This window comes from Chionomys nivalis, chromosome 25 (assembly GCF_950005125.1).
Source record: "Chionomys nivalis chromosome 25, mChiNiv1.1, whole genome shotgun sequence".
NCBI classification, from domain to species: Eukaryota; Metazoa; Chordata; class Mammalia; order Rodentia; family Cricetidae; genus Chionomys; species Chionomys nivalis.
Window position 1 is genome coordinate 433,583 of NC_080110.1, and position 25,145 is coordinate 458,727.

Below are 25,145 nucleotides of genomic sequence, written 5' to 3' on the forward strand. Positions count from 1 at the left end.
CTATTTTTTATCTACTTTCACTGTCCTGATCCATAGAATCTTCATGGCTTTCTTCACTTCTGCATTTCTTAGGGAATAGATGATAGGGTTGAAGAGAGGAGTTATCACTGTGTAGAACACAGTTACCATCTTGTCTACAGGCAAAGTGGCTGACGGTCTCAGATAGATAAAGACGCAGGGTGCAAAGAATAAGACAACTACAGTGACATGGGACCCACAGGTGGACAGAGCTTTGCGCCGCCCCTCAGAACTCTGAGTTCTCAGATGAAACAAGATAATCACATAGGATGCTAAGAGGATCACAAAACTGATCACAGACAATGTTCCCCCATTGGCAACAATCAGCAGGCCATTGAGGAAGGTATCTGAGCAGGCAAGTTTCAGCAGAGGAAGCACATCACAGAAATAATGGTCAATGATATTGGGACCACAGAAAGGTAAGTGAAAGATGAGAAGAATCTGGGCAATAGAATGCACAAAGCCTCCCATCCATGCTGTTCCCACAAGGACAGCACACACCTGTCGGTTCATGATACTGGTGTAGTGCAGGGGCTTGCAGATGGCCACATAGCGGTCATAGGCCATCACCGTGAGCAGGAACATCTCAATACCACCGAAGAAGTGCATGAAGAAAAGCTGTGTCATGCAGCCCCATACAGATATGGATTTCTTCTGAGCTAGGAGATCAAAGATGAGTTTGGGCACTGTTGTAGAGGAGTAGCAGATCTCCACAAAGGAGAGGGAGCTAAGGAAGAAGTACATGGGAGATTCAAGACTTCTGCTGGCTGCGACAGTGACCACCATGAGGAGATTCCCCAGCACAATGGCTGTGTACAAGAGCAGAAATATCACAAAGCAAACTCTCTGCACCTCTTGATTGGGAGAGAGTCCCAGAAAAATGAACTCAGTTACATTGTGTATGTTAGCCATAGAGGAGCAAGTTGTGTGGTATGATCTGAAATGAAAAATGAGGAGTTAGTAATGTGGGGAAGGAAGAACATGCCATGAGGACTGAGATAAATGCAAATGTGTTGTTATGTCAGGAATAATGAGGGAAATAGCAAAGTATGATGCTATAGAAGAGATGCCATCAGTATGTGAAGGACTGCTAGGGACTTTGGACTTTACCCTGAAGCCAAGGTCCATCAGCAAGAATGTCTATTATCCAACGAGTAGTAAGTCATTTTGTATGCAGAATGTAGAGTTGTGGAAACACCAAAAAGGAAAGGCATTAAAAAGTTGTGTTTTCTCATCAAGAAGAGGCTGCCAGGACACTGTTTCCATCTGTGTTGCATGTTTTTCTATTGCCTTTGAATGGTTTTAATATTTTTTCTCCTGAAGTCTTACCTTGTTACTTCTTTGCTTGGTTTGCAGAACGAAGTTCTCAACCATTTGATACATGGTACCAGTGTTTTCAGAATAGATAACCTTGCTGTTAGCTCCCTTGATGTTCAGTATACCTCAAGGGGATCAGAACTCACTACAGACATGGCTGTGCCTGTATTTCTTCTAATTCTTGTTCTCATTCTCTGTTTGATTACTTACTGATCTTTTCTTTTTCCTTCACTTCAAACCACTTTCTTTTCTTCTTTCTCCTGGCATTTTGATTTCCTCTGTGTCTCTTAATGGCACCAATGATCCAACAGCCTTGTTCAGGGCCCAGCTACATAACACGTCAGAGCATTATTTAGACTGCATAGTGTCTGACTTGAAAACTATGCTTTTTCCAACGTAGCTGAGACTGTGTGTATTAACTCCAGCAAGATTCCAGGGCTCATACTGATGAATATCTTGCATATCACCATAGAACCTTCATCTAGCGATCGGGGAAATAGAGACAGAGGCGCACACTGGAGCACCGGACTGAGCTCCCAAGGTCCTAACGAGGAGCAGGAGGGAGAACATGAGCAAGGAAGGCAGGACCACGAGGGGTGCACCCGCCCACTGAGACAGTGGGTCTGATCTATTGGGAGCTCACCAAGGCCAGCTGGACTGTGACTGAAAAATCATGGGATAAAACCGGACTCTCTGAACATGGCGGACAATGAGAGCTGATGAGAGGCCAAGGACAATGGCACGGAGTTTTGATCCTACTTCATGTTCTGGCTTTGTGGGAGCCTAGACAGTTTGGATGTTCACCTTCCTAGACCTGGATGGAGTGGGGAGGACCTTGGACTTTCCACAGGGCAGGGAACCCTGACTACTCTTGGGGCTGGAGAGGGAGGAGAAGAGGAGGGGGGAGGGGGAGAGGGGAGGGAGGAGGGGGAGGGAAATGGGAGGAGGGGAGGAGGCGGAAGATTTTTTTTCAATTAAAAAAAAAAAGATTCCAGGGCTCCTGAGTTTAGAGCTAGATGATTCTGCCCATCACAAAAGCTCTCCCCTCGCTGATCCAGACCTGTGAGGAAGACCTCTGCAGACCAGAGGGAACTTAGGAAATACACCTTACAATTATAGACAGAAAGGGTGGAGAACAGACATAAATTCCCAGGTCATCAGGCAATCCTCGGAAGCTACTTGTGGAGAAAAGAGCTGGGTTTCCATTCAGCTATTCTCAGGAAGTAATTTCTGTAACATTTACAGAGTTCTTTAAGTTTTCAGATACTCAAGATTCCAATTATAACCTGCAGATGGCACATACCTCAGAGGAAGAAACCACAAATCTTAGGTCCTGCCCAATTCTCCCATAAGCAAAGTTCTAGCCCTTGATTTTTTGGGGCATCTCTCAGGGATGAGACATCTCCTCTCCCATTCATAGGTCCTTGTAACCACTGTGCCTTCTCTCAGGACATTCTGTAACCATAGCACTCATCACAATGAATTTTATTGCCTACTATAGTATAAGTTCCCAGAGGGCAGAATATGCCCTGCTCTTTATTTCATCTTCAATGCTCACTGAAGTTGATGTCAAGAGATAACATTCATTGATCATCGGGAGAATAAATGAATATTTGACATCTAAACTTGGTCTCCTTAGTCTAATGTTCCACACATTGTAGGTGTTCACTAACTACCAAAAGAGGAAAATCGTCTATGGTATGACATCATACCTTATTAATTCTGGAGTCCCACCCAGGGTCCAGACAGTGCTTTTCACAAATATTAATGCAGGCATACTCTCAGAAATGCCAGGTGTCTCATGCCACCATTCCCTTTGCTTTTAAATGAACTATCACAGCTAAATTAAACCTATGGCCACAAAGCTCACACCAGTGTTTCAGTTACTTTGCTCTTGTGAGCACAGTGATATTTTATGTTCTAACACATAAGCACAAATAATTGTGACAACAGCCCTAGCTCATGATAACTTCTCAGTTACCTGATGGAGATGCATGAGCCAGGTGTGGCCCAGTCTTCTGCCTCAGTGGAGTAACAAGATGAGGATATGTTCCCATGCAGCCTTAGTCTTGGAAATGTGGAGATCCTCAGCCTCAACGTCTCATGAATTTAAAATAAAAGCAAAACAAATTTGCCTCTCAGGTGTTCCTCAGAGAACTAAGAACTCAGCAAGCTCAGCTTTGAGTTCACTCCAAGAAAAGCCAGGGGAGAAGTCATGATTAAGTGAGAAATGGGGAGTCCTTGGAGATCTTCATACTCACCCCTTCCTAATTAGGAAAAATGTCTTACTGGAAGTAGGACCCTAAAGTCTCTTTAGAAACCAGTGAGAAATGTGAAACAATGAAATTTACCCACTGATCAGAGATGATTAAAGGTGGTTCAGGGATTTCGGAATCACAGAAGTGATGATACTACTTGTGCTGAATTAGATGTATAGATCAGTAGCTTTCAACTGAGGGGTGATTATGCCTGTACAAGGCATTTGATAATGTTTAAAGATATTTTTCCTTTGACCAGTCTGGCCAGGGAGGAGAATGCCACTGACATTAAGGAGACAGGAGGTCAGAGATTCATGAAGTATCCTACAATGCATAGGATGCTCCTGTATATTATAACTAAAGGGCTCCAAAGACTTGTTGTAATGCCCTACTATTTATTTTAAAAATCCCTGAATGGATAATCATTTAAGTTGGGTGATAAATGCATGACATTTCATTACACAGCTTTGCCCTTATCTGCTCGTGTTTTAAGTTTCCTGTGATAAGATTTTAAAAACCCAAAAATTGTATCACTATGTAACCCTGCCTAGCCTAGAAACCTATGTAGATCAGGCTGGTCTCAAACTCAGAGATCCACCTGACTCTGTCTCCTAAGTGCTGGAATTAAGGTGTGTGCCATCATGCTTTGTGAACACAGAAGATTTTTAGGGTAGTAAAAATATGCTATTATGATGGTTGTATGTCATCATACATTCATGAATGTACAAGCCTACAGACTGTGCAACAACTAGAATAGACTAACATACATTATAGACTTTGGGTGACAATGATGTGTCTGGTGAGAGAATTTACTAGTGGGGGATGTGCACACACAGGTACTGGGATAGGGAACATATAGGAAAAAACTATATTTTTCTAAATTCTGTGAGTCCAAAACTGAGCTAATAAAATCTGTGAAAGGGTAAAAATATCAAGTGAGAATAAACGAAGTATTTTAAGTTTTATAAATAATTAATAAGAAGACTATGAAATATCAAGATTAAAGAAATGTTTTGAAATAATTACTTTTACATATGCAAACACCAAATCAAGTATTGCACTGTATAGAGAGAGGAATGCAGGGAAGATTAGTGAATAATTGCATCAAAACATTCAATAGTTAAGGAAAACCTGTACATATCCTCTAATATGTTTCTACAGATTTGAGTTTTTGTGAAGGTCTGTCAGACTCAATATTTTCTATATTATAAGATTCTGTTTAATAAGTCTAAGTAAGGTATAATTCTTTTAATTTTGATTTTTAAAATTTATATGTATGGGTGTTTGTCTACATGTATGTCTGTGCCCGTGGAGGCCAGAAGAGGACATCAGATCCCCATAACTGGAGTTACAGTTGTTTGTGAGCCACTATGTGGGTGCTAAGAATCAAACCCAGGTCCTCTGCAATAACATCAAGTACCTTGCATCAGGAAGGTGGATTTAAAACACGTGTGTGTCCAGGAGTGCTTATTGTAGGAAACAGTCTTCATTAAATATTTGCAGTATAAAAAAAATGGTGTTTTTCTCCAAAATTTGTAAAATGTGACTGTCATGACAGGTTATTGTGGTGTCTAAACTGGTGGTGAAGATTAATCCACTGGATATGACTTTCTTTACCCAGTTGCAGTACAATCATACTAGTGCTTTCTCATTTAAAGTTAGAAACATAACTATATTTGCATGTAAAATTGGTAAGTGGTTTTATAAGTTTATGCCTATATTTTAAAATGTTTCTTGAAGATTTTACTGATAATAGTCAAAATGAAACCAATTCAACACCTAGTGATAAAGGAATATAATTATGATGAATTGTTGCAATAGGATATCCCTCACCACATAAAAAATGAACTGTTGGGCTGGAGAGATGGCTCAGTTGGTAAAGTGTTTTCCATGAATACATGAGGATCTGAGTTTAGATCCTTAGAATCCATAAAAATCTATATGCATGTCTGAATCCCAGCACAGTACTTGGAGGTGGGGTGCAAGGCAAGAGATAAGAGAATCCTTGGGCCTTGCTAGCAAGAAAGCCTAGCTGAACTGATGAGCTCTGGGTTCAGTGAGAGGCTTTGCTGAAATAAAAAGATCAAGTGGATAAGTGATTTAGAAATACCTGAATTTGATTTCAGGCTTCTCCACATGTACATATACATGCATGTGCAGCCATCCTCACACATGGGTATACACACACATACACACACTACATACCTATACATTGTATATGTGACCTCTAATTATTGTAATTCATAGCAGAATGACTAATACAGAAGAGTGCATGTTCAATCTTCCATTTATAGGAACTCCAGATGATAGAAATTAGAACAGTGAAGTTGGGCATGGTGCCACACACCTTTCATCCCAGTACTGGGAGGCAGAAGCAGGTGAGTCTTTGAGTTCAAGACCAGCGTAGTCTACAGAGCAAATTACAGGACAGCCGAGCCACACAGAGAAACCATGTCTTGAAAACCAAAACCAAAAATAGAAACAGAAACAAAAACCAAACAACACAAAACAAAACTTAAAATTAGATCAGTGGGTACTCTGAGCACAACCTCATGACTGCTATATTGGGGGAAAATCTTAAATATGTTATAGCTTCAGACTTATTACACACTGTCTTATATATAATAGTACATATATTTTATATATACATAAATATAAGAACACAATAATAAAAGACAGAAGAGCATGACAAAGGTACAAACATTTTATAGTTCTCATAAATCCTTGACTTACATGGTTACAAAAATCATTACTTATATTTGCTTTTATTGCTCTTTTTTGATTACCCTCCCCCTCTATAAAATTTAAGTCTCACATATCCAGAGAGTTTCATTTTGTGCCTCTTAAGCCTAGCCCTTAAATTAGTTCTTGGTGCTTTGTAGTATTCACCAGTATTTGTTGAGTAAGTGAATGAAAGAGTGAAGGGTGATTGGTACTTTCTCCAGAGGATGTTGTCCCCATTTTTCATGATCATGACCACTATCATCATCGAGGGAGCAATGAGGTTTATGGCAACTGAGGGGATTTTTTGAAGTGATTTTTAAAATATAAACATGGTACATAAATATGAGTATTAGAAAATTCAGTGTAGCACATATAGCCTAACTGTTAATTTATATAGGAGTAGAAATGGAAAAATGAGAAGTGAGAGGTAAATGGGATGGTTATAAACAAATAGTTAATTTACTGCTAAACACGTGTTAGTGTTCAGGTCCTGGCTTCCAGTCCTGTCTCTCTTATCTACTATCTCGCAAATTTATTTTCAGTAGACAAACCTGAGGAAAATGTGTCCTACATGCCTAATTCTCATCTTTTGTCTTTGCCTTCCTAATTTTAAAGAGCTTCACGTAAAAGTCACTGAAGTACTTGAGATTAATTTTAAATCTTTTCTTTTTGTTCTAGTTTATTCACAAAGTTTCCCTCTGGAGAAAAGAAATTCCATGGGGGACATTTGTTCCATGATTATAGCCTGTGAGTTAGTTTATTATAAAGAATGCAAGGACCTCAGTGTGTAGTCACACGTTTGGATAAAGAATGAGTGGGTAGATTTTCTTGTCAAAAGAAAAAATTTAAGATTTCTCTCTTTGCTGCTTCTTATGTCTGCCATTAATTTTTACATTCAAATGTTCAACTTCAAGTAGCTTTCTGAGTTTCTTCTTTATTTTGTAATTAGCTTAAGATACAAGTTACATTGATTTCTAATAGGTACTAAGACTAGTGATGTTTTTTTTTCTTGGAGAGAAAGTTAAGCCTTTGAATTGCAATGGCAACCACCACCCAGTAAAGTCAGAAATTTCAATGCTATTGAGACTACTGTTCTTGATTTAGTGCATGGAAAAATCATTTGAAGGTGATTTGGGGAAGCCAGTTCTCCTCTCGCAGCCTTTGTCATTTCATTCATGAGCAGAAAAATTTAGGAGATATCCCTTTAAATCTACTTCACATTATTCTAACATAGTTAATCTGAGGATGACTGGTACCTGACTCACTGGGTGTTCAATGAGGAATCTGTTGAATGGTGATATTTAAGGGACCTTGCTTGCTCAAGGACCAGGACTCATAAACTATTCCTTATTCCTTCCCAGCCTAATTTTCCTAAAACCAAACTTCTACTTGACTCATGTTTTATTTAAGCAGGGACACACATCATATTGGGTTGGAGACAATTTGAGTTTACTTAAAATCTGTGATCTGACTCCTTGTTGAAGATAAAGAACACAGCATCCCTTCTGATCTACAGCAAGGTAAAGTGACTACAAATAAGATACAGAGTTTCTTAGCCATTGTTTGTTGTACAACCTCATTTTCCTCTTAGACCTACAAAGGCTCACTTTTACAGAGTGGCTGCATTTGATGATTTTAGGGGTGGCAGACCTAATTAAATTAGTAATTTTTTTCCAATGAAAACTATAACATATAATTAATTATTTTAAAAGTTCTTTTAGGTTTTTGGATTCTGTGAGTTACTGTTTTAGAATCACCAAGGAGGATCATCCCACAACTGAATGGGAATTTGATGTCTTCACAGGTAAGAGGAGCTTACTTCTGAGCACAGGAGTGCTCTGAAGGTTAGACCACTAAATAGGCTCCTAACTCAAATGACTCTCCAAATACTGACTGCACTGGAAATGACGAGGATCCCAGAGTGAAAGCCTGATAGAATGGTTGTGAGCCCTAGAATTCTTTACTTCTTCTGTTATTATTTTCAAATAAGTTTTTCTGAATATTCATTTTCTAGTTACAAAGTAAACAGATTAAAAAATATAAAATGTTATACTTTGAATATACACACAAACTAGTATTAATTGCCTAAATAAATTATATACATTTTGTAAATTGTTTTACATTATCTATCATACTATACATCTCATGAATTTGTGTCAAAATTGTTTTTTTCAACAGAATTTTATAACATCCAGCACACTTGAACTGAAGCCATGGCTAAGACAAATAATGTGACTGAACTGATCATCACTGGCCTTTTCCAGGAACCAGAGGTGCAAAAGGTGTGCTTTGTATTGTTCCTTCCTGTATACCTGGCCACAGTGCTGGGCAATGGCCTCATTGTTGTGACAGTCAACATCAGTAAGAGTCTGTGTTCTCCCATGTACATCTTCCTCAGCTCTTTGTCCCTGATGGAGATCTGCTACTCCTCTACTGTTGTTCCTAAGTTCATCACTGACTTACTTGTAAAGATTAAAACCATCTCCCTGAAGGGCTGCCTAGCTCAGATATTCTTCTTCCACCTTTTGGGGGTTGCTGAGATTCTTCTGCTTGTGGTGATGGCCTATGATCGCTATGTGGCCATCTGCAAACCTCTCCATTACATGAACATCATGAGTCATCAAGTGTGTCACATGCTGGTAGCTGGCTCCTGGCTGGGGGGCCTCATTCACTCTACCATCCAGATCCTCATCACCATTCCATTGCCCTTCTGTGGTCCCAATGTAATTGACCACTACTTCTGTGACCTCCAGCCATTATTTAAACTTGCCTGCACTGACACCTTTATGGAGGGGGTTATCGTGATGGCCAATAGTGGTTTAATCTCTATTGTCTCTCTCCTTATTTTGGTGTCCTCCTATATCACCATCCTTGTGAATTTGCGGAACCATTCTGCAGAGGGGAGGCGCAAGGCCCTCTCCACCTGTGCCTCCCACATTACAGTGGTCATCTTGTTCTTTGGACCTGCTAGCTTCCTTTATCTGAGACCTTCTTCTACATTTACTGAAGACAAGCTTGTGGCTGTGTTCTACACAGTCATTACTCCCATGCTGAACCCCATCATCTACACCCTTAGAAATGCAGAGGTGAAAAATGCCATAAAGAAGTTGTGGGACAAAAAGAGCTCAGAGGCAGAGCGAATGGAGTAATAAATGATGGGAAGGGATTTTAAAACTTAGTCTGTTGTTGATGTAGATTTTGATGTTTGGTGCATATTCAAATAAGAGAGTAGTAAAAAGAGCATATTTCTTTTACTGTTGTACTCCTCTTAGCAAACAAATACTCCAAGAACAGAGGTATGGCTGTCTCACTGACATGATGAATTTGATTGGCTGCATAGTTTCCTGGGTAATGCATAGTTGCTCATGGGTTTGAGAAATTTGAAGGCTCAAAGCAAATGCAAATTCCAAGAATATTTAGAAACATGCTTTTATCTTCTTTTGAGACATGTTAATATTTTGTAATATTGGGTAAAGTATATTTTAGTACTTGCATGCATTGTATACAAATCATTTTATGCTATTACTATCTCAAAATTAGCATTTATTTTTGTTGAGAACTGATTATTGTTTTCACTTGAAGAATTAAGGACAGGGTCATACTTTTTAAAATTTGCATCTCTTTCCCATTATTGTGAGTGACCATGCCACAGCTATTTCTTCTAATGGCCACTGATTTTTTTTCAGTGAGATGGGATTAAAAGAGTCTATAATAATCTACATGATTATATCTCTCATAATCTCTTTGATACCCCATTTTCTCTCCCCACTGTAAAATGTTCTGAGTGTATTTTACAATTGGTCCCTTTTGGCTTATGAGTTGTATAGGATTGCACTGATTTGCATCCATTCACCCAGATTTTCTCAAGTGTGTGTGTGCCAGAATAGGCTGTGTTTTCACCAAGTATCTTTTGGGCTCTGAGATCATATACAAGAGGAATTTGTGGCTGCAGGGCAAGGCATGGACAAATTCATATGTGGACGAAAGTCTTGTGTGTCTGTGATAATACACAATAGTCAAAGACACATGGCTAATGGGCATTTAAATTATGTATAATGTCACTAAAACCTGGAATTCTTAAAATTTAATTTTAACTTACTTAAATTTATATAGGTACACACCATATGACTATGAAAGTTGGTAGCATAAGTGTGTTTTCCTCAGACTTGTAGATTTCTCAGTGTTAGAGGCAAGACTTCTATTCCACTACCTTGATGGCTCTGTGTCTACCTGCCTCTAACCTCAGGTGTCATTAACCAGCTCTTTATCTCATCCTCACATATCCTTTCTGATCACTCCCAGATTCCCACACAAATGTCAGGGTGGCTGGAGAAAAGGAGCATTTGCACCAGCCACAGGCCATGCCTAGTCAGCTTGTCTTGCTCTCTCAATGTCCACCTAAGAATGTATTTATAGCCTGTGCGATTTCCTGTCTCATGATCACATGCTAAGCAGAAGAACTATATAAAGCTAGAGATTTTGCTGGATTATTTATTGAATGGATGAGTTGATGAATGTTATCTTTCAGAGTCCAATTCTTGACATATTCAGTGGGTATAGTAAACTATCATTTACAGATAGAGAGGCAGAAGTATAGGGGGGCAAGTAGTTTTATAATGTATGTTATACACAAATATACAAATGTGAGAATGAGAAGATGAAAATATAATAATGTCAATCAACACTGTAGTTTTATATAAAAGTGGTAAAAGGGGGCTGGAGAGATGGCTCAGAGGTAAAGAGCACTGGCTGCTTTTCCAGAGGTCCTGAGTTCAATTCCCAGCAGCCACATGGTGGCTCACAACATCTGTACTGAGATCTGGCGCCCTGCTCTGGCATGCGGGCATACATCGAGGCAGAATGTTGTATACATAATAAATAAATAAATCTTTAAAAAAAAAGTGGTAAAAGGATAGGCTGCCCTCAGTTGGATACTTATTCAGTAGCTCATCAAAACCTAATGCCTAAGGACTTTCTCTTCCTTTTTAAAAATTCTGATATATCAGTCAGAAACCATAGGCAATAAGCCCTATCACCTTTACTTTTTTATGTACCTTCTCCTTTTTGGGTGTAAAGCAATATTGAAATGACATTAAAATTATTGCAAAAGATTTAGAAACTTTCCCTAAGTCATTCTTTATTTGGCTAAGTTTTCCTACAGGTAAAAGAAATTCCATGGGGAAGTCGGTTTCTTGATCATGTGTGTGGCTTATTTATCATAAATAGTCCAAGTATCTGAGCATTTAATCACAACCTTTGGACATTGTGTGGATAGACATGACTGAGGCATCAAAGCAGGATTTTATTACCGCTGAATTTTCTATTCTCATGAATTTTTATTTTTATTCTAATGTTGTAAGTCTAAATATTTCCTTTCTTTGTGATTTTTCTTAGTCATCACCTTATTTTCTAAATACTCCTTAGGGGACACATCCAACTTTTGAAATGCAGTAACATTTCCACCTCATATCCACAAAGCCTAATGATTTGGAGAGAGTATTGTTTTCTGTGATAGTACCAAATAAAGAACAGAGTGTGGTTTTGGGAAATCAATTCACCTTTCTCAGACTCTTCCATTTTTTTATACCTTCAGAAGTTAAAATAAGATTATTATACATTATTCTCTAAATGTTTAGGAAAATGCTCCTAGTGTAGTTTTGCTGAGTGTGACTTGGTTTGGGTTTTCAGTGGGAAATCTGCTCAGTGATGATATTAGTCAAGGGATTTCACTTATGAAAGAAAACAGAATCTGTAAGGAGGAATCTGATACTCTTTCCCTATCTAGTTTTTTTTCCGCCAGAGCACAGTCTCTCCTTGAGACATAGCATTTTCTGTGGGAGAGGAGATTTTTTTATGATGAATTAGAGACAATTTATTTGAAGTCCATGTGGTCTAAATCCTGCTCTACCTGGGAACAAGGAGCACACCAGCTCTTTTGACCAGAAGGTAGGTGAAGCGACTTGAAGTAAGAAGCAGAGTCTACAGGCTGCAATAGTTATCAGGTAACTCATAATTTTCTCTACTCCATGTCCATCTGCTGGTGTGTGACTTTATAGACTTGTCCTCCTGGCTTCCATTTTCCTTGGTGAGACATTCATTGTGGGGAAAGAGGAGGAATTTCTCAATTGCTAATGAGTGGGGGTTGAAGACAGAGATTGAGAGCGGGAGGGAGAGAGGAAAAGACAGAAGAGAGAGAGAGAGAGAGAGAGAGAGAGAGAGAGAGAGAGAGAGAGAGAGAAGATTAAATAAGAAAAGACAGAGCTGAGTAGGAGCAGGTTGTGTCAAAAAAGGTTATCAGATGTCAGACGTCTTCTTGTTGGGGGAATTGAGCCTGGAAAAACAAGACGCTATGCAACTTTGTGTGTTTTCCGAATTAAGGGATTAAACCTTGTCAAGGTTATTCGTAATACACATAAACTTCCATCTCCCTTATCATCTTTGTCAGTGATAAAAATGTTTTCTGCTGTCTCAAAAGTTTCAGTTCTTATTTATTTTAATTAATACATTTTATACAGTGCCCATCAACCTCTCTGAAGAAATTGGTGCTGCCAGAAGCAGACATGTCTCACTGTCATAAAACATCCTAAGTTCTTAAAATATTTTAAATGCAATATTCCTAGGTTTGAAAGATTTGAAGAATACCTATTCATCTGAAATATATCTCTATATATCTAGAAAACCTAACCAACATGACTAAAAGTTTTATTATTATAAACGACTTTTATTTCATAATTTTTAATTACGCATTGCATTTTTAAATGAGCTTCACAAACACATCATACCTTAAACAACAGAAGAAATATACATATAACAAAGGCAGATCTCTGTGAGTTCGAGACCAGCCTGGTCTACAAGAGCTAGTTCCAGGACAGGCTCCAAAACCACAGAGAAACCCTGTCTCGAAAAACCAAAAAAAAAAAAAAAAAAAAAAAAATTTGTATCAATAAACCAGGATCCATACCAATGCAAAGTATTTATCTCTATAACATATTTTAAACATATTCTTTTCCAGTCCCCTACTACTACTCCCACATTCTCCCTCTCCATACCCATCCAACTTTATGTTCTTTTTCTTCCAAAATAAATCAGGTAACCTAAACAAAAATCAACTAAACAACCAAACAACACCTAACCCAAAACTAACATAGATTCCACAAGACCTCCCTGCAGTATAGAGTCTGTTTTGTGTTGCCTAATTAATTCTGGGCATCGGGTGAACTTTGGAGTGTGGTTGATATACACAGTGTCACTCTATGGGAGAAAACTGATTTTTCTCTTGCCCAGTGGGTATCAGTTGCAAATAGGTCTTTGCTTTGTGGTGGGATTTTTTTTCATCCACTGGTCCTTTTCCATGCCGGGATTTTGTCTATCTTGAATTTGTGCAGGTCTTGCACATGCTGTCAGTTTCTGTGAATTCATATGTACCTTGTCACTATTGTGTCTGGAAACATAACCTTTCCCTTTTTCAGCATCTCTTTTCTCTATGGAATCCACTCTCTATTGCTCCACTCACCTAATTCCACTTAGCTATTTTGAAATTTCTCTGTTTTCCTGGAATGAACGTCTCTCAGTAGATTTGGTGGTAGTTAGTTGGAAACGATTGTGCAACAGTGTGGAAGATATAGTTATTTCCACACTCTCAGATATGTGAACATTTGTTGTAGAAACATATTTCTTGAGGCAAGAAGATGTAGAGGATTCTGCTTTGAGTACAGTGAGGACTGGGACAACTAAGATAGAAAACATCATGGAAGACATTGGGAAAGGACAGAAAGAACAGGGAAATTATTTCTTCCGAAAGTGTAGATTTGTTTCCTGGTGAGTTTATGGTTTTGGAAATTGGATCCTGGTTGGAAACTGAATCACCACAGCTTATTCTGCGCATGCATCACTCTGCAGGCTTGAAGACTGCATGCCAGAGGGAGCTTTCCTTGTCATGTTTGTCTGTCTCATCATATAATGTCACAACACATTGAGTCCGAGTTTGCTTTGTACTTCCCAACTTGTAGAATCATGATCTAACAAATGTGTGTTCTTTATTAATTACCAAGTCTATACTTCAGACGTAGTACTTCTCTGAGGAAAAAAAGGATATAAAGAATTCCAACCAGCACAGTATCAAAGAGATGACTCAAAAGGAGACTTATTAAATGCAATAAAGATAATACAAACACATGGTCTATGTTTCTGTACATGCATCTATCATCTATCTACTTACTAATATATCTTGAAATCTTAACTTCAGAATTCCTTGTGATAAATTAGAAAGATACCTGGGCTGAAAGTTAGAAGGACTTATTTTGAGTTACATTTTCTATGTGATTATGAGTATATCAACATTATTCTGGATTTATACTCTCTGTTAATAATTAAATGAAACTAAAAAGAAATAAAACCATTAGGTTACTAATATTTAATCCTGAATGGGTATATAACGGCTAAATGAAAGACTGAGTAGTAAGTGTATAGTGAAACAGTCTGTTCTTTCCAGAATGCTTTTAGTAAAATTAATTTGTGGTAAAATTTTTGGCTTTTTTCTAGCCTTCATTCTATCTGATGTCCAACACACTTGAGCTGACTCCATGGCCAATGGAAATAATGTCACTGAGTTAATTTTAACTGGCCTTTTCCAGGATCCAGAGGTGCAGAAGGTATGCTTTGTATTGTTCCTTCCCGTGTACCTGGCCACAGTGCTGGGCAATGGCCTCATTGTTGTGACAGTCAACATCAGTAAGAGTCTGCGTTCTCCAATGTACTTTTTCCTCAGCTCCTTGTCCCTGGTGGAGATCTGTTACTCCTCTACCATTGTCCCTAAATTCATTACTGACTTACTTGTAAAGATTAAAACCATCTCCCTGAAGGGCTGCCTGGCTCAGATATTCTTCTCCCATTTCTTTGGAGTTGTTGAAGTCATTCTGCTTGTGGTGATGGCCTATGATCGCTATGTGGCCATCTGCAAACCTCTCCATTACATGAACATCATGAGTCATCAAGTGTGTCACATGCTGGTAGCTGGCTCCTGGCTGGGGGGCCTCATTCACTCCACCATCCAGATCCTCATCACCATTCCATTGCCCTTCTGTGGTCCCAATGTAATTGACCACTACTTCTGTGACCTCCAGCCATTATTTAAACTTGCCTGCACTGACACCTTTATGGAGGGGGTTATCGTGATGGCCAATAGTGGTTTAATCTCTATTGTCTCTCTCCTTATTTTGGTGTCCTCCTATATCACCATCCTTGTGAATTTGCGGAACCATTCTGCAGAGGGGAGGCGCAAGGCCCTCTCCACCTGTGCCTCCCACATTACAGTGGTCATCTTGTTCTTCGGGCCTGGTACTTTTATTTACATGAGACCTTCCTCTATCTACACTGTGGACAAGCTTGTGGCTGTGTTCTACACTGTCATCACCCCCATGCTGAACCCCATTGTCTATACATTAAGGAATGCAGAGATGAAAAATGCCATAAGGAAATTTTGGAGACAACTAGAGAACTAAGGGACCACAAACAAATTACAAATATGTCTTGTTTTTTGGTGCTTATTGAAATGGGTTTTGTTTTGAGTAAGATTTTCTTTTCTTTTTCTTTCTTTTAAAAAAAATCTATTAAGAGTTGTAGTAAAATTTATTCACAGCACTTTACTAGGTAACTTGCCCTGTACTTTAGTTTTCCTTAAATTATTAGTTCTAAAACTAATCTACTAACGTGAAGACAGGTCACTGAATTTCAGATATGTGTTTTTATTATTTCAAACTAACTTTTTCTTTCTTGAAAATACACGTTACGGTTACGTTTACTTAAACTAGTTCATGTTTCCACAGTGTTTAATATACCCCAGTGAGTAATAAAACAGATGATTGTGAGGTATTTTATTTGATTTGATTTTCTTTGTTTGCCCCATGGATCTGTCACACAGCACAGAGTTGCTCTACCCTCCAGGTTCTTTATCCTGACAATACCTTTGCAACATGACTATTATTCTTTAGGACCACTATGAAGTAAATAAGAGTTCCTGCAATGCAGGAGCTGGGTGCCAGGCTGTGGGCTTGGCACAGTATCTGCGAGTTGAGAGGCATACAGAGTGACAACACTGGCAAAGTGGGCATTCATGTCCTTAGAAGGATGCAGTGAAACAATTTGAAGACTATAACCTAAAATTCTTATTTCTGAAATTTCCCATTGATTGTTTGGAGGCTGAGGTTAATCAAGATAACTGGGACTGTGAAACCTGAAAGTGTAGACAAGTAGAGTCTACTGAATGTAGTTTTACATTTATACTATAATATATTTTTGCATGTTAATGGAAATGAATATCTTGCCTTTAAGTACATCACTCCTTTTAAAAGTTAGAACACAATTTGATGACTCATGAGTTACACCTTTGTAAGTGAATATAAGAAATTCTGGTTGTTCTTTGTGCTTAAGGAAGCATTGATTAAGTGGTTTTATGTTGTGCTCTGTGGGCATTTATTAGTGTTTGCAGATACTTGCTTCTCAGAGGCAGGTGTTGTTGAAGTACAGAGAAGCTTCAAAAGCCCCAAGTGCTAGAGCAAACAGCCTGTCACAGCTCCAGGGACATCCACTTGCCTTGTTCATGCTCTTATATGAACTGAGAAGATAGGAGGTTTGATATAGAAGGAGAAGGAGGAAGGAGAAACAAAAAATACCAAAATAATACTTTTTAAATTGTGAATTTTTACAAAGATGTTCTATGCCACCACCAAAGATTCTTCTGAATTTTTGTTTAACTGTGCTTACCAAACACTAATTGTACCACCTATTTTCTCTTCTTCTGAGACTTTTAAGTCTTTGGCAAAAACAAACAAACAAATAATTATTAAAATAGTAAATCTTGCCGGGCGGTGGTGGCGCACGCCTTTAATCCCAGCACTTGGGAGGCAGAGGCAGGCGGATCTCTGTGAGTTCGAGACCAGCCTGGTCTACAAGAGCTAGTTCCAGGACAGGCTCCAAAGCCACAGAGAAACCCTGTCTCGAAAAACAAAAACAAAAAACAAACAAAAAAAAAAGTAAATCTTAAGACAATAAAGAACTATTCAAGACATTATAGTGCAGGGTAAAAGAGCCTGCTTATTTTGAACATTTCAGCAGCACAGTTGTTATTTTGGTGTTATTCATCCCTCTGTCCTCCTCCTTCTGTATCATACTTTTGTGGTAGGGGAAACAGCTTAGGCTTTTGTCACAGATAAATGGGTGCAGAAAAATGTGATATCCATGCCTACCTCTCACTATATACACTTTGATTCCTCTCTATATATGTGATATACACACATGACAGAGTTTTGTTTATTAACTTTTTATTGATTATTTGTGGATTTCACATCATACATTCTGATCCCAATCACCTCCCTGTCCCCTCATCTCTGTCTTTTTCCCTTGCACCCATTTATCTGTGACAAAAACCTAAGCTGTTTTTACGCCATAGGTATTGTGAACCACACAGCAAATACACAGGCATGCAAATACCTCTCTTTTATATGGATTTAGACTCCTTTGGGCACAGTCCCAAGAGTCGCACAGCTGGATAATCTGGTAGTTCTGCTTTGATTTTTTGAAGGAAATGCCTTTAACATTCATACTGACTAAACTAATATATATCCCCTACCACAAAAGTATATAAATGTATAAATGTATGCACACACATACTTAATGATGTCCATAAAATAAAATATTTGTAAATACTAAAAAATAGGTGTTGTCTTATCAACCCTACAGAAAGAACTACAGGCAGCTAAGGAATCCTAAGAGTGGGAGAAATAGTCCTCTCCTGGAAGGAGCACACCAACTGGTTATCCAATACCAAGTGGTCAGGCCTGAAAGCATAATACAAGTAACAGTGTACAGACTGAGGTCTACATGTGTATATACATCTATATAATAACAATTCACAAAAAAGAGGACAGGAATTTGTAGGAGAACAATGGGTTATATGTGAGGTTTTGAGGGGAAGACAGGGAAGAGGGAAATGATGTGATTTTACTATACTCTCAAAAATAAAAGAAAAATAATTAATAGGGATATTACTAAGTAAAATAGAGGTTACTTGAAAATACACACACACACACAAATGAATATGTGTGTGCACATTGGAAAAGGTTCCAAAATGCATTGTTATGAATAAAATGCAAGTTGCAGAATTATACATGTGATACTACTATAAATGGAGAAACCATTTGTTCTTTCGACCAGCCATCCATAACTCAGACAACAGCCTCTGAGCTCAGAAGAAAATGTTCTCTGCTGATACATTGGTCTCCAGGGAAAGGAGGGACTAATTAGTCCTCTATTCTCTGAGGTCAGACACCAGTCTTCTGCTTCTGATATGCGCCAGGCTTTTTGGCTCTGCATCAGGCTTCAGCAACTAATTATACCTGAAGGAGCTGAAGAGTCAAGAAAAGTTTGTGACGAAACAAATTAATCCCTTGGAGGCTCTTCAGAGTTGAGAACTTCTACTTCCTTGAGATTCCCAGAAGCTTCAGTTCTATAACTAAGGGCACAATTAGGGACCACGAGAAGCATGTGCTCATGAATTGGGTGAGTCACTTCCATACCAGCCTGAGCTACAGTGTCAAACTTGTTTCAAAAATTACAAAATGAAAATGAATAATAAGTTCAAGTCATTAATGAGCCACAATATGTGATTCCAACCTCTATCTCTGCAACCATAGTGTGGACCATATTGTAGTCTACAATGCCCCCATCAGGTCCACAGCATTCAAAAGAGCTGGGTTACAATATCAACACAGGATCAGATCAGATATTCATTATAGTAGATTAATAAGGTAACACAGGATAGAAGCTATTTGCTTCCTCTCTTTTTTTTTTTTTTTTTACATGCCGGTCAACATGGAAGTGAGAGTAACTGCCATTTAAGAAATGCACAGGTACCATGTGTAAATACTAACTGGTTACTTGGTCAATGTGGCAGATAATGACAACACTCACAATTGTCTTCTTCCTGGACATGCAGGTCAATGTTTCATGGACTGTGGATGAAAGTGATGAAATTTCTGAAAGAAAACAAATACTCTAACTAGTCATTATTGTAGCTCATTGCTATGTAGGTCCCATTTGATATGGGTCTATAGCTTCAGTAATGCTGCTACAGGTCTGAACGCCCATCACTTCATACTTGGTCTCCAGAGTTGAGCTCTAAGGTCATACATAGTTCTCCTTGGTCATCTTCATATGCTCAGCTATGGATTCTGCCAAAACACATCCATATTCTACATGACAGCCTCCCACGTGCCTCAAAATTGTACTTGCATTACAAGGACAGAACCTGGTCCCTCACTGAAAGACGCCAAGTGAAACTACCAACTTTCTTTTAAGAAGTTGTATTGTGCAACACCACTCTGAACCATTACAGTAAGCTTCCTTAATTGCAAATCTCAATCAAAAGTTGGGAGTGTCTTAGACTTTAAAGAAAAAAAAATAAGTTGGAAGTCCAACCTTCATTTTCTGGACATTGAAGGAAAACTTTTCATACACAAGGAGAGGTACTCTTTCTGTTCTGCTTCAGGAAAGTGGAATCATACCTCTAGTCCCCACATGTACATTCTCAGTTAGGGCACTCAGCTGACTTCATAACAAAGACACTCAAATGCAGATCGTTGTCTCTGCCCGTAGAATGGAACTAGCATTAATCTTGAATGTAACACTCCTTTATGAAGTGGCCCCTTTAAAATTGTGAGTAATCACCCATTTATCACAGCACTATTCACAATAGCCAAGTCATCCACCAACAAGCAAAGGGTTAAAGAAATTGACTATCAGAGATATGACATATCTTAAAATTTCATATCAACTGATGTCTTACTGATATCTCATTCTATTAGAAGACAACCCAACCCACTCGCAGCTGCTTCACTGCTCCCAATTCCTGCTTTACAATGAAAACAGTCTCATTCTTGAGTTTCAAAATCTTTAAAAAAAAATTATTCAAAAAACTTGTATAAATGATGTCACAAAATGTAATGCAAACCAGCAGGTATTTTGGCAATCATTCAGTTTATTAAAATGTAATAAATGCCTGTAGACATTTATGTATAGTAAAAACAAAACAGACAAAAAAGAAAAGAAAGGGCTGTTTGCCAAACCAGGAGATTGAAGGTAACAGTTCCATGTGTGTCCAGTAGATGGCACTATCTCATTTTCAGTTAGGTAATTGTCTGGAAACCAAGAAATGTCAGTTCCCATAAGCCTTATTTTGGTTCTTCAACACAAGGAGAGGTGGCTGTGACATAATAGATAACAGTCACAGGGAAAGTTGGATTGTGACTCACAGTGTGTTATTGTTACTTAAAATATTGGGTGAGGTGCTTAAGAAAGGATCCAGATATTAATTTCTGGTGGAGAAATTTCAGAGAGAAGAAAGAAATTGTGTAAATCTAAAATCCCCCATGCTGTAGCCTCTTCTGTTGGGGGTCTCTGAGAGAGAAATGATTCTCTCAGGAATGGATCCCACACAATGATGGAATGGAACGAAAGTTTGTGTGTGAGGGGAGAGAAGGTTGGAGAGAGGCACTGAGGAGATCTTGAGAAAGTGTCCTGAACACAATCAGGGTGGCTTGAAAAGCCCGCTCAGAGTATATTGCAGCAGTGATGAACATTGGGAAATCCCCATGAACACGGTAGGGGGAAGGGTGCTGGATTAAGAGGTGATTGAATTGGTTTGAGGAAATGTTCTCCTATGACTCCTAATAGTAGAAGCTGGGGCTGTCTCTGGCTCTATTGTCTGGGTTTGTGAGCCTTTCCTCCAACTAACTGGGCTGCCTTGTCCAGCCTTAAAAGAGGAGGAGGTGCCTAGTCTCACTAAAACTTGATATGCCATGACTGGGTGATATCCCAGGGAGGCCTGCCTTTTCTGAGGAGAAACAGAGGAGTGGATGAGTTGGGGAAGAGAGGAGGAGGGTGGGAAAACATTTGTTAAGATATAAAATCCAAAAGGAAATGAAGAAAAAAAATCCTTCATAATTTCATGAGGGTGATGGAGAGTAGAGGGCTGTGTGGTCAGGGATGGCAAGGAAAGGCAGGGAGCTCTAGGGACAAGTTTTATCCCAAATAAGGGCATGAGAAGATTGTGAGTTTGAAATGTGGGAAATAAAGGAAGGAAGTGAAATCAGCTGTGGGAATATCGAGGGAAGAGATCAAGGGAGATACAGGAGCCATAGTTAGGGAAGAGCTGAACGGTGAATGAGGAGGAGAAAAAAAAAGGATAGATGAGGAGCTGGGTGGAAATCAGTCAGTGTTATTGAAGTCTGCAAACTGCTGTTGGCCAAAGGAGCAGCGAGATGCAATTGAAGTTCCAGGTGTCAGCCCAGCAGAAGGGAATGCTCTGATAGGACCATCTCATTAAGGCAAGGCCACGGGACTGCAGATCACAGAATGTCTTTTGCTTCTGCTGTGCCTTTACATGTTTGCTATGGCTCTTTCTCTGGTCTCTAGCACGGTGTGAGTAGACGTAGTGACAGCTCCACTGCCTACAATATAATGAGTCTATTTCTGGAAACATTCTGCTCTACTGGGCATTTTTAACTGTGGATATTCAAGAAGATGACCCCCTACGCTGTACAAATTTGATAATAATAATAATAATATCTTACATAGAGTTTGATGAATAAAAATAAATAAAAGGATCTGTTTCATAGCAAGGGTCTGAGTTTCACCTAAGAAGCAGCATGGGTTGTAGCTCAAGTTAAGGACTAACAGTTGAGTCTCCGTAGAACAGCTGGTTTAAATTCTTTTAATCTTATTGTTGGGAGATGTGTTTACAGGTCGTGGAGTACATCACAGCTGAAAACAAACTGGTGTTAATTTGTGATATCACAATGATCTTGGGGCTGACATTTACAAACAGAAAACAGACTTTTCGTGTTGTTCTGTAGCTGCCCTGCTGTTTCTCCCTGTCTGAATTCTTCGTGGCAGGTTTATTCATAAATGTTCACTCAGTGGGAAGAGATGAAGCTCTCAGAAAGCAGGCGTTCAGTTCATTTTTGTTTTAAACTTGAGCTGTGCCTCCTCTCTAGTTTTGGATTCTTCGGGCCACTTTAGAATTGCCTCTCCCTCCCCACTTCTGTTCAGAGTGGAACACCACATCCTGATAGGGCTGTATACGCTGTCAGTTAACAGGTTCTATTCCTTTCCTCTTTTTTACAATAGATGTTTTACTAAAATATATTCTGGTTACTGTAGACAGATTTTCCTTTGGACGGCCAGCTCATAGATAATGAAATGGACTTATTATTAATTATGAAAGCTTGGCCTCATCTTAAATTGATGGTTGTTCCTAACATTTTGTTTTTTTTTTTGTTTTTGTTTTTTTGATTTTTCAAGACAGGGTTTCTCCTTTTTTTAAAATTTATTTATTTATTATGTATACAATATTCTGTCTGTGTGTATGCCTGAAGGCCAGAAGAGTACGCCAGACCTCTTTACAGATGGTTGTGATCCACCATGTGGTGGCTGGGAATTGAACTCAGGACCTTTGGAAGAGCAGGCAATGCTCTTAACCACTGAGCCTTCTCTCCAGCCCCCTACATTGTCTTAAAACTTAAATTAATCCGTATTTTAAAATCTGCAGTCTTTTACAAGACTCAGTTACCTTTAGTCTGTATTTCCCTTCCTTCTTCCTCTGCTTCTGACTGACGACTCTTTCTTCTTCTCAGAGTTCTTTTTCCAGAAGTTCCTAGTATACTCCTGCCTAGCTATTAGCCACTTATCCTTTTGCTAAACCAATCACAGTGACATATCTTTGCACAGCATAATCAAATATCTCTCAATCTTGTTCTTACTGTATATAGTCTCCTTTGTTGAAGTTAATACCTTATACCTTTCCTTCCTATTTAGACATAGCTGCAATGTTGCTCTTTGTCCACTAGATGGCACCACACGATTGCACATGGGCATTTCCAATTGAGCTGAGAGGTTCACATTGAGAATTAAAAGGACATGCATTTGGGAGGAAATTGTGTTGTGGTACCCTATAAAGTAATCAGTGGGGGGATCGGGAATGAAATAATAAGTTAGACTGTACACATGAAATTCTCAAAAATAAATAAATATTTAAAAATAGTTTAAAAATATTTCGTTTTTGCCACAAGTTGATAGACCATGCTTTCTTTATACCCATGTGATGCCTGCCCCTTTCTGAACAGAAACGGAAGAGGGATGAATGGAGGTACACAGGGGAGGATGGGGAGGGAGGAGGAGGAGAGGAGGGAGGGAAACTGCCGTATGGATGTAAACAAATAAAGAAAACAAATAATTTTAGTCTTCTTTAGACTAACACTTTTATGTACTAAATACACTGAAAGACTTCATGATTTTGACTTTGGTTTCTAATGACGAATCATAATTTTCACTGCTGTATTTAATAGACATTTTATTTATTTATATAATAAACATCAATTTAAAAAATCAGTGCACAAACAATCTTTCAGTCTCAGAAGTTTCTATAGCATCAAAGACATTGTCATAAAATTAAGTTGCACCAGAAAACTCAGTTTAGCTGGGTCCATGGTCTAAGGAGAACTTCAAGTCTAATTATTTAGTCCTTAACTCCACCAAGGACCCCAGAAGGATGAAATGTTACCTAATGACAGGTACATCTGGATGACTGGACAGTTTTATAGACAACGAATCCACCGTCAAGTCAGTGTCTTTCAGAAACTGATGTGTATTTGTGATATCACAATGATCTTGGGGCTAACATTTACAAACAGAAAACAGCCTTTCCGTGTTGTTCTGTAGCTGCCCTGCTGTTTCTCCCTGTCTGAATTCTTCGTGGCAGGTTTATTCATAAATGTTCACTCAGTGGGAAGAGATGAAGCTCTCAGAAAGCAGGCGTTCAGTTCATTTTTGTTTTAAACCTGAGCTGTGCCTCTTCTCTAGTTTTGGATTCTTCGAGCCACTTTAGAATTGCCTCTCCCTCCCCACTTCTGTTCAGAGTGGAACACCACATCCTGATAGGGCTGTATACGCTGTCAGTTAACAGGTTCTATTCCTTTCCTCTTTTTTACAATAGATGTTTTACTAAAATATATTCTGGTTACTGTAGACAGATTTTCCTTTGGACGGCCAGCTCATAGATAATGAAATGGACTTATTATTAATTATGAAAGCTTGGCCTCATCTTAAATTGATGGTTGTTACTAACATTTTGTTTTTCTTTTTTTTGTTTGTTTGTTTGTTTTTTTGATTTTTCGAGACAGGGTTTCTCCTTTTTTTAAAATTTATTTATTTATTATGTATACAATATTCTGTCTGTGTGTATGCCTGAAGGCCAGAAGAGTACGCCAGACCTCTTTACAGATGGTTGTGATCCACCATGTGGTGGCTGGGAATTGAACTCAGGACCTTTGGAAGAGCAGGCAATGCTCTTAACCACTGAGCCTTCTCTCCAGCCCCCTACATTGTCTTAAAACTTAAATTAATCCGTATTTTAAAATCTGCAGTCTTTTACAAGGCTCAGTTACCTTTAGTCTGTATTTCCCTTCCTTCTTCCTCTGCTTCTGACTGACGACTCTTTCTTCTTCTCAGAGTTCTTTTTCCAGAAGTTCCTAGTATACTCCTGCCTAGCTATTAGCCACTTATCCTTTTGCTAAACCAATCACAGTGACATATCTTTGCACAGCATAATCAAATATCTCTCAATCTTGTTCTTACTGTATATAGTCTCCTTTGTTGAAGTTAAAACCTTATACCTTTCCTTCCTATTTAGACATAGCTGCAATGTTGCTCTTTGTCCACTAGATGGCACCACACGATTGCACATGGGCATTTCCAATTGAGCTGAGAGGTTCACAT

The 25,145-nt window shown here is 38.7% G+C and overlaps 3 protein-coding genes across 3 annotated transcripts; 2 read left to right on the plus strand and 1 right to left on the minus strand.

Annotated features, from left to right (window-relative positions):
- Positions 1–930, minus strand: LOC130866252 (olfactory receptor 4X2-like). Its single transcript, XM_057757520.1, has one exon. It carries the CDS (start codon positions 928–930, stop codon positions 1–3), a length of 930 nt encoding a protein of 309 aa, XP_057613503.1.
- A 7,600-nt stretch (positions 931–8,530) lies between these two features.
- Positions 8,531–9,466, plus strand: LOC130866171 (olfactory receptor 142-like). The gene has a single exon (XM_057757403.1). It carries the CDS (start codon positions 8,531–8,533, stop codon positions 9,464–9,466), a length of 936 nt encoding a protein of 311 aa, XP_057613386.1.
- Positions 9,467–14,899: 5,433 nt separating this feature from the next.
- LOC130866253 (olfactory receptor 142) lies at positions 14,900–15,817 on the plus strand. Its single transcript, XM_057757521.1, has one exon. The coding sequence runs from the start codon at positions 14,900–14,902 to the stop codon at positions 15,815–15,817; it is 918 nt and encodes a 305-aa protein (XP_057613504.1).
- Positions 15,818–25,145: the final 9,328 nt, after the last annotated feature.

Bases quoted from the DNA above. Each gene is read 5' to 3' on its own strand.
- LOC130866252 (XM_057757520.1), bottom strand. From the start codon at position 930: ATGGCTAACATACACAATGTAACTGAGTTCATTTTTCTGGGACTCTCT.
- LOC130866171 (XM_057757403.1), top strand. From the start codon at position 8,531: ATGGCTAAGACAAATAATGTGACTGAACTGATCATCACTGGCCTTTTC.
- LOC130866253 (XM_057757521.1), top strand. From the start codon at position 14,900: ATGGCCAATGGAAATAATGTCACTGAGTTAATTTTAACTGGCCTTTTC.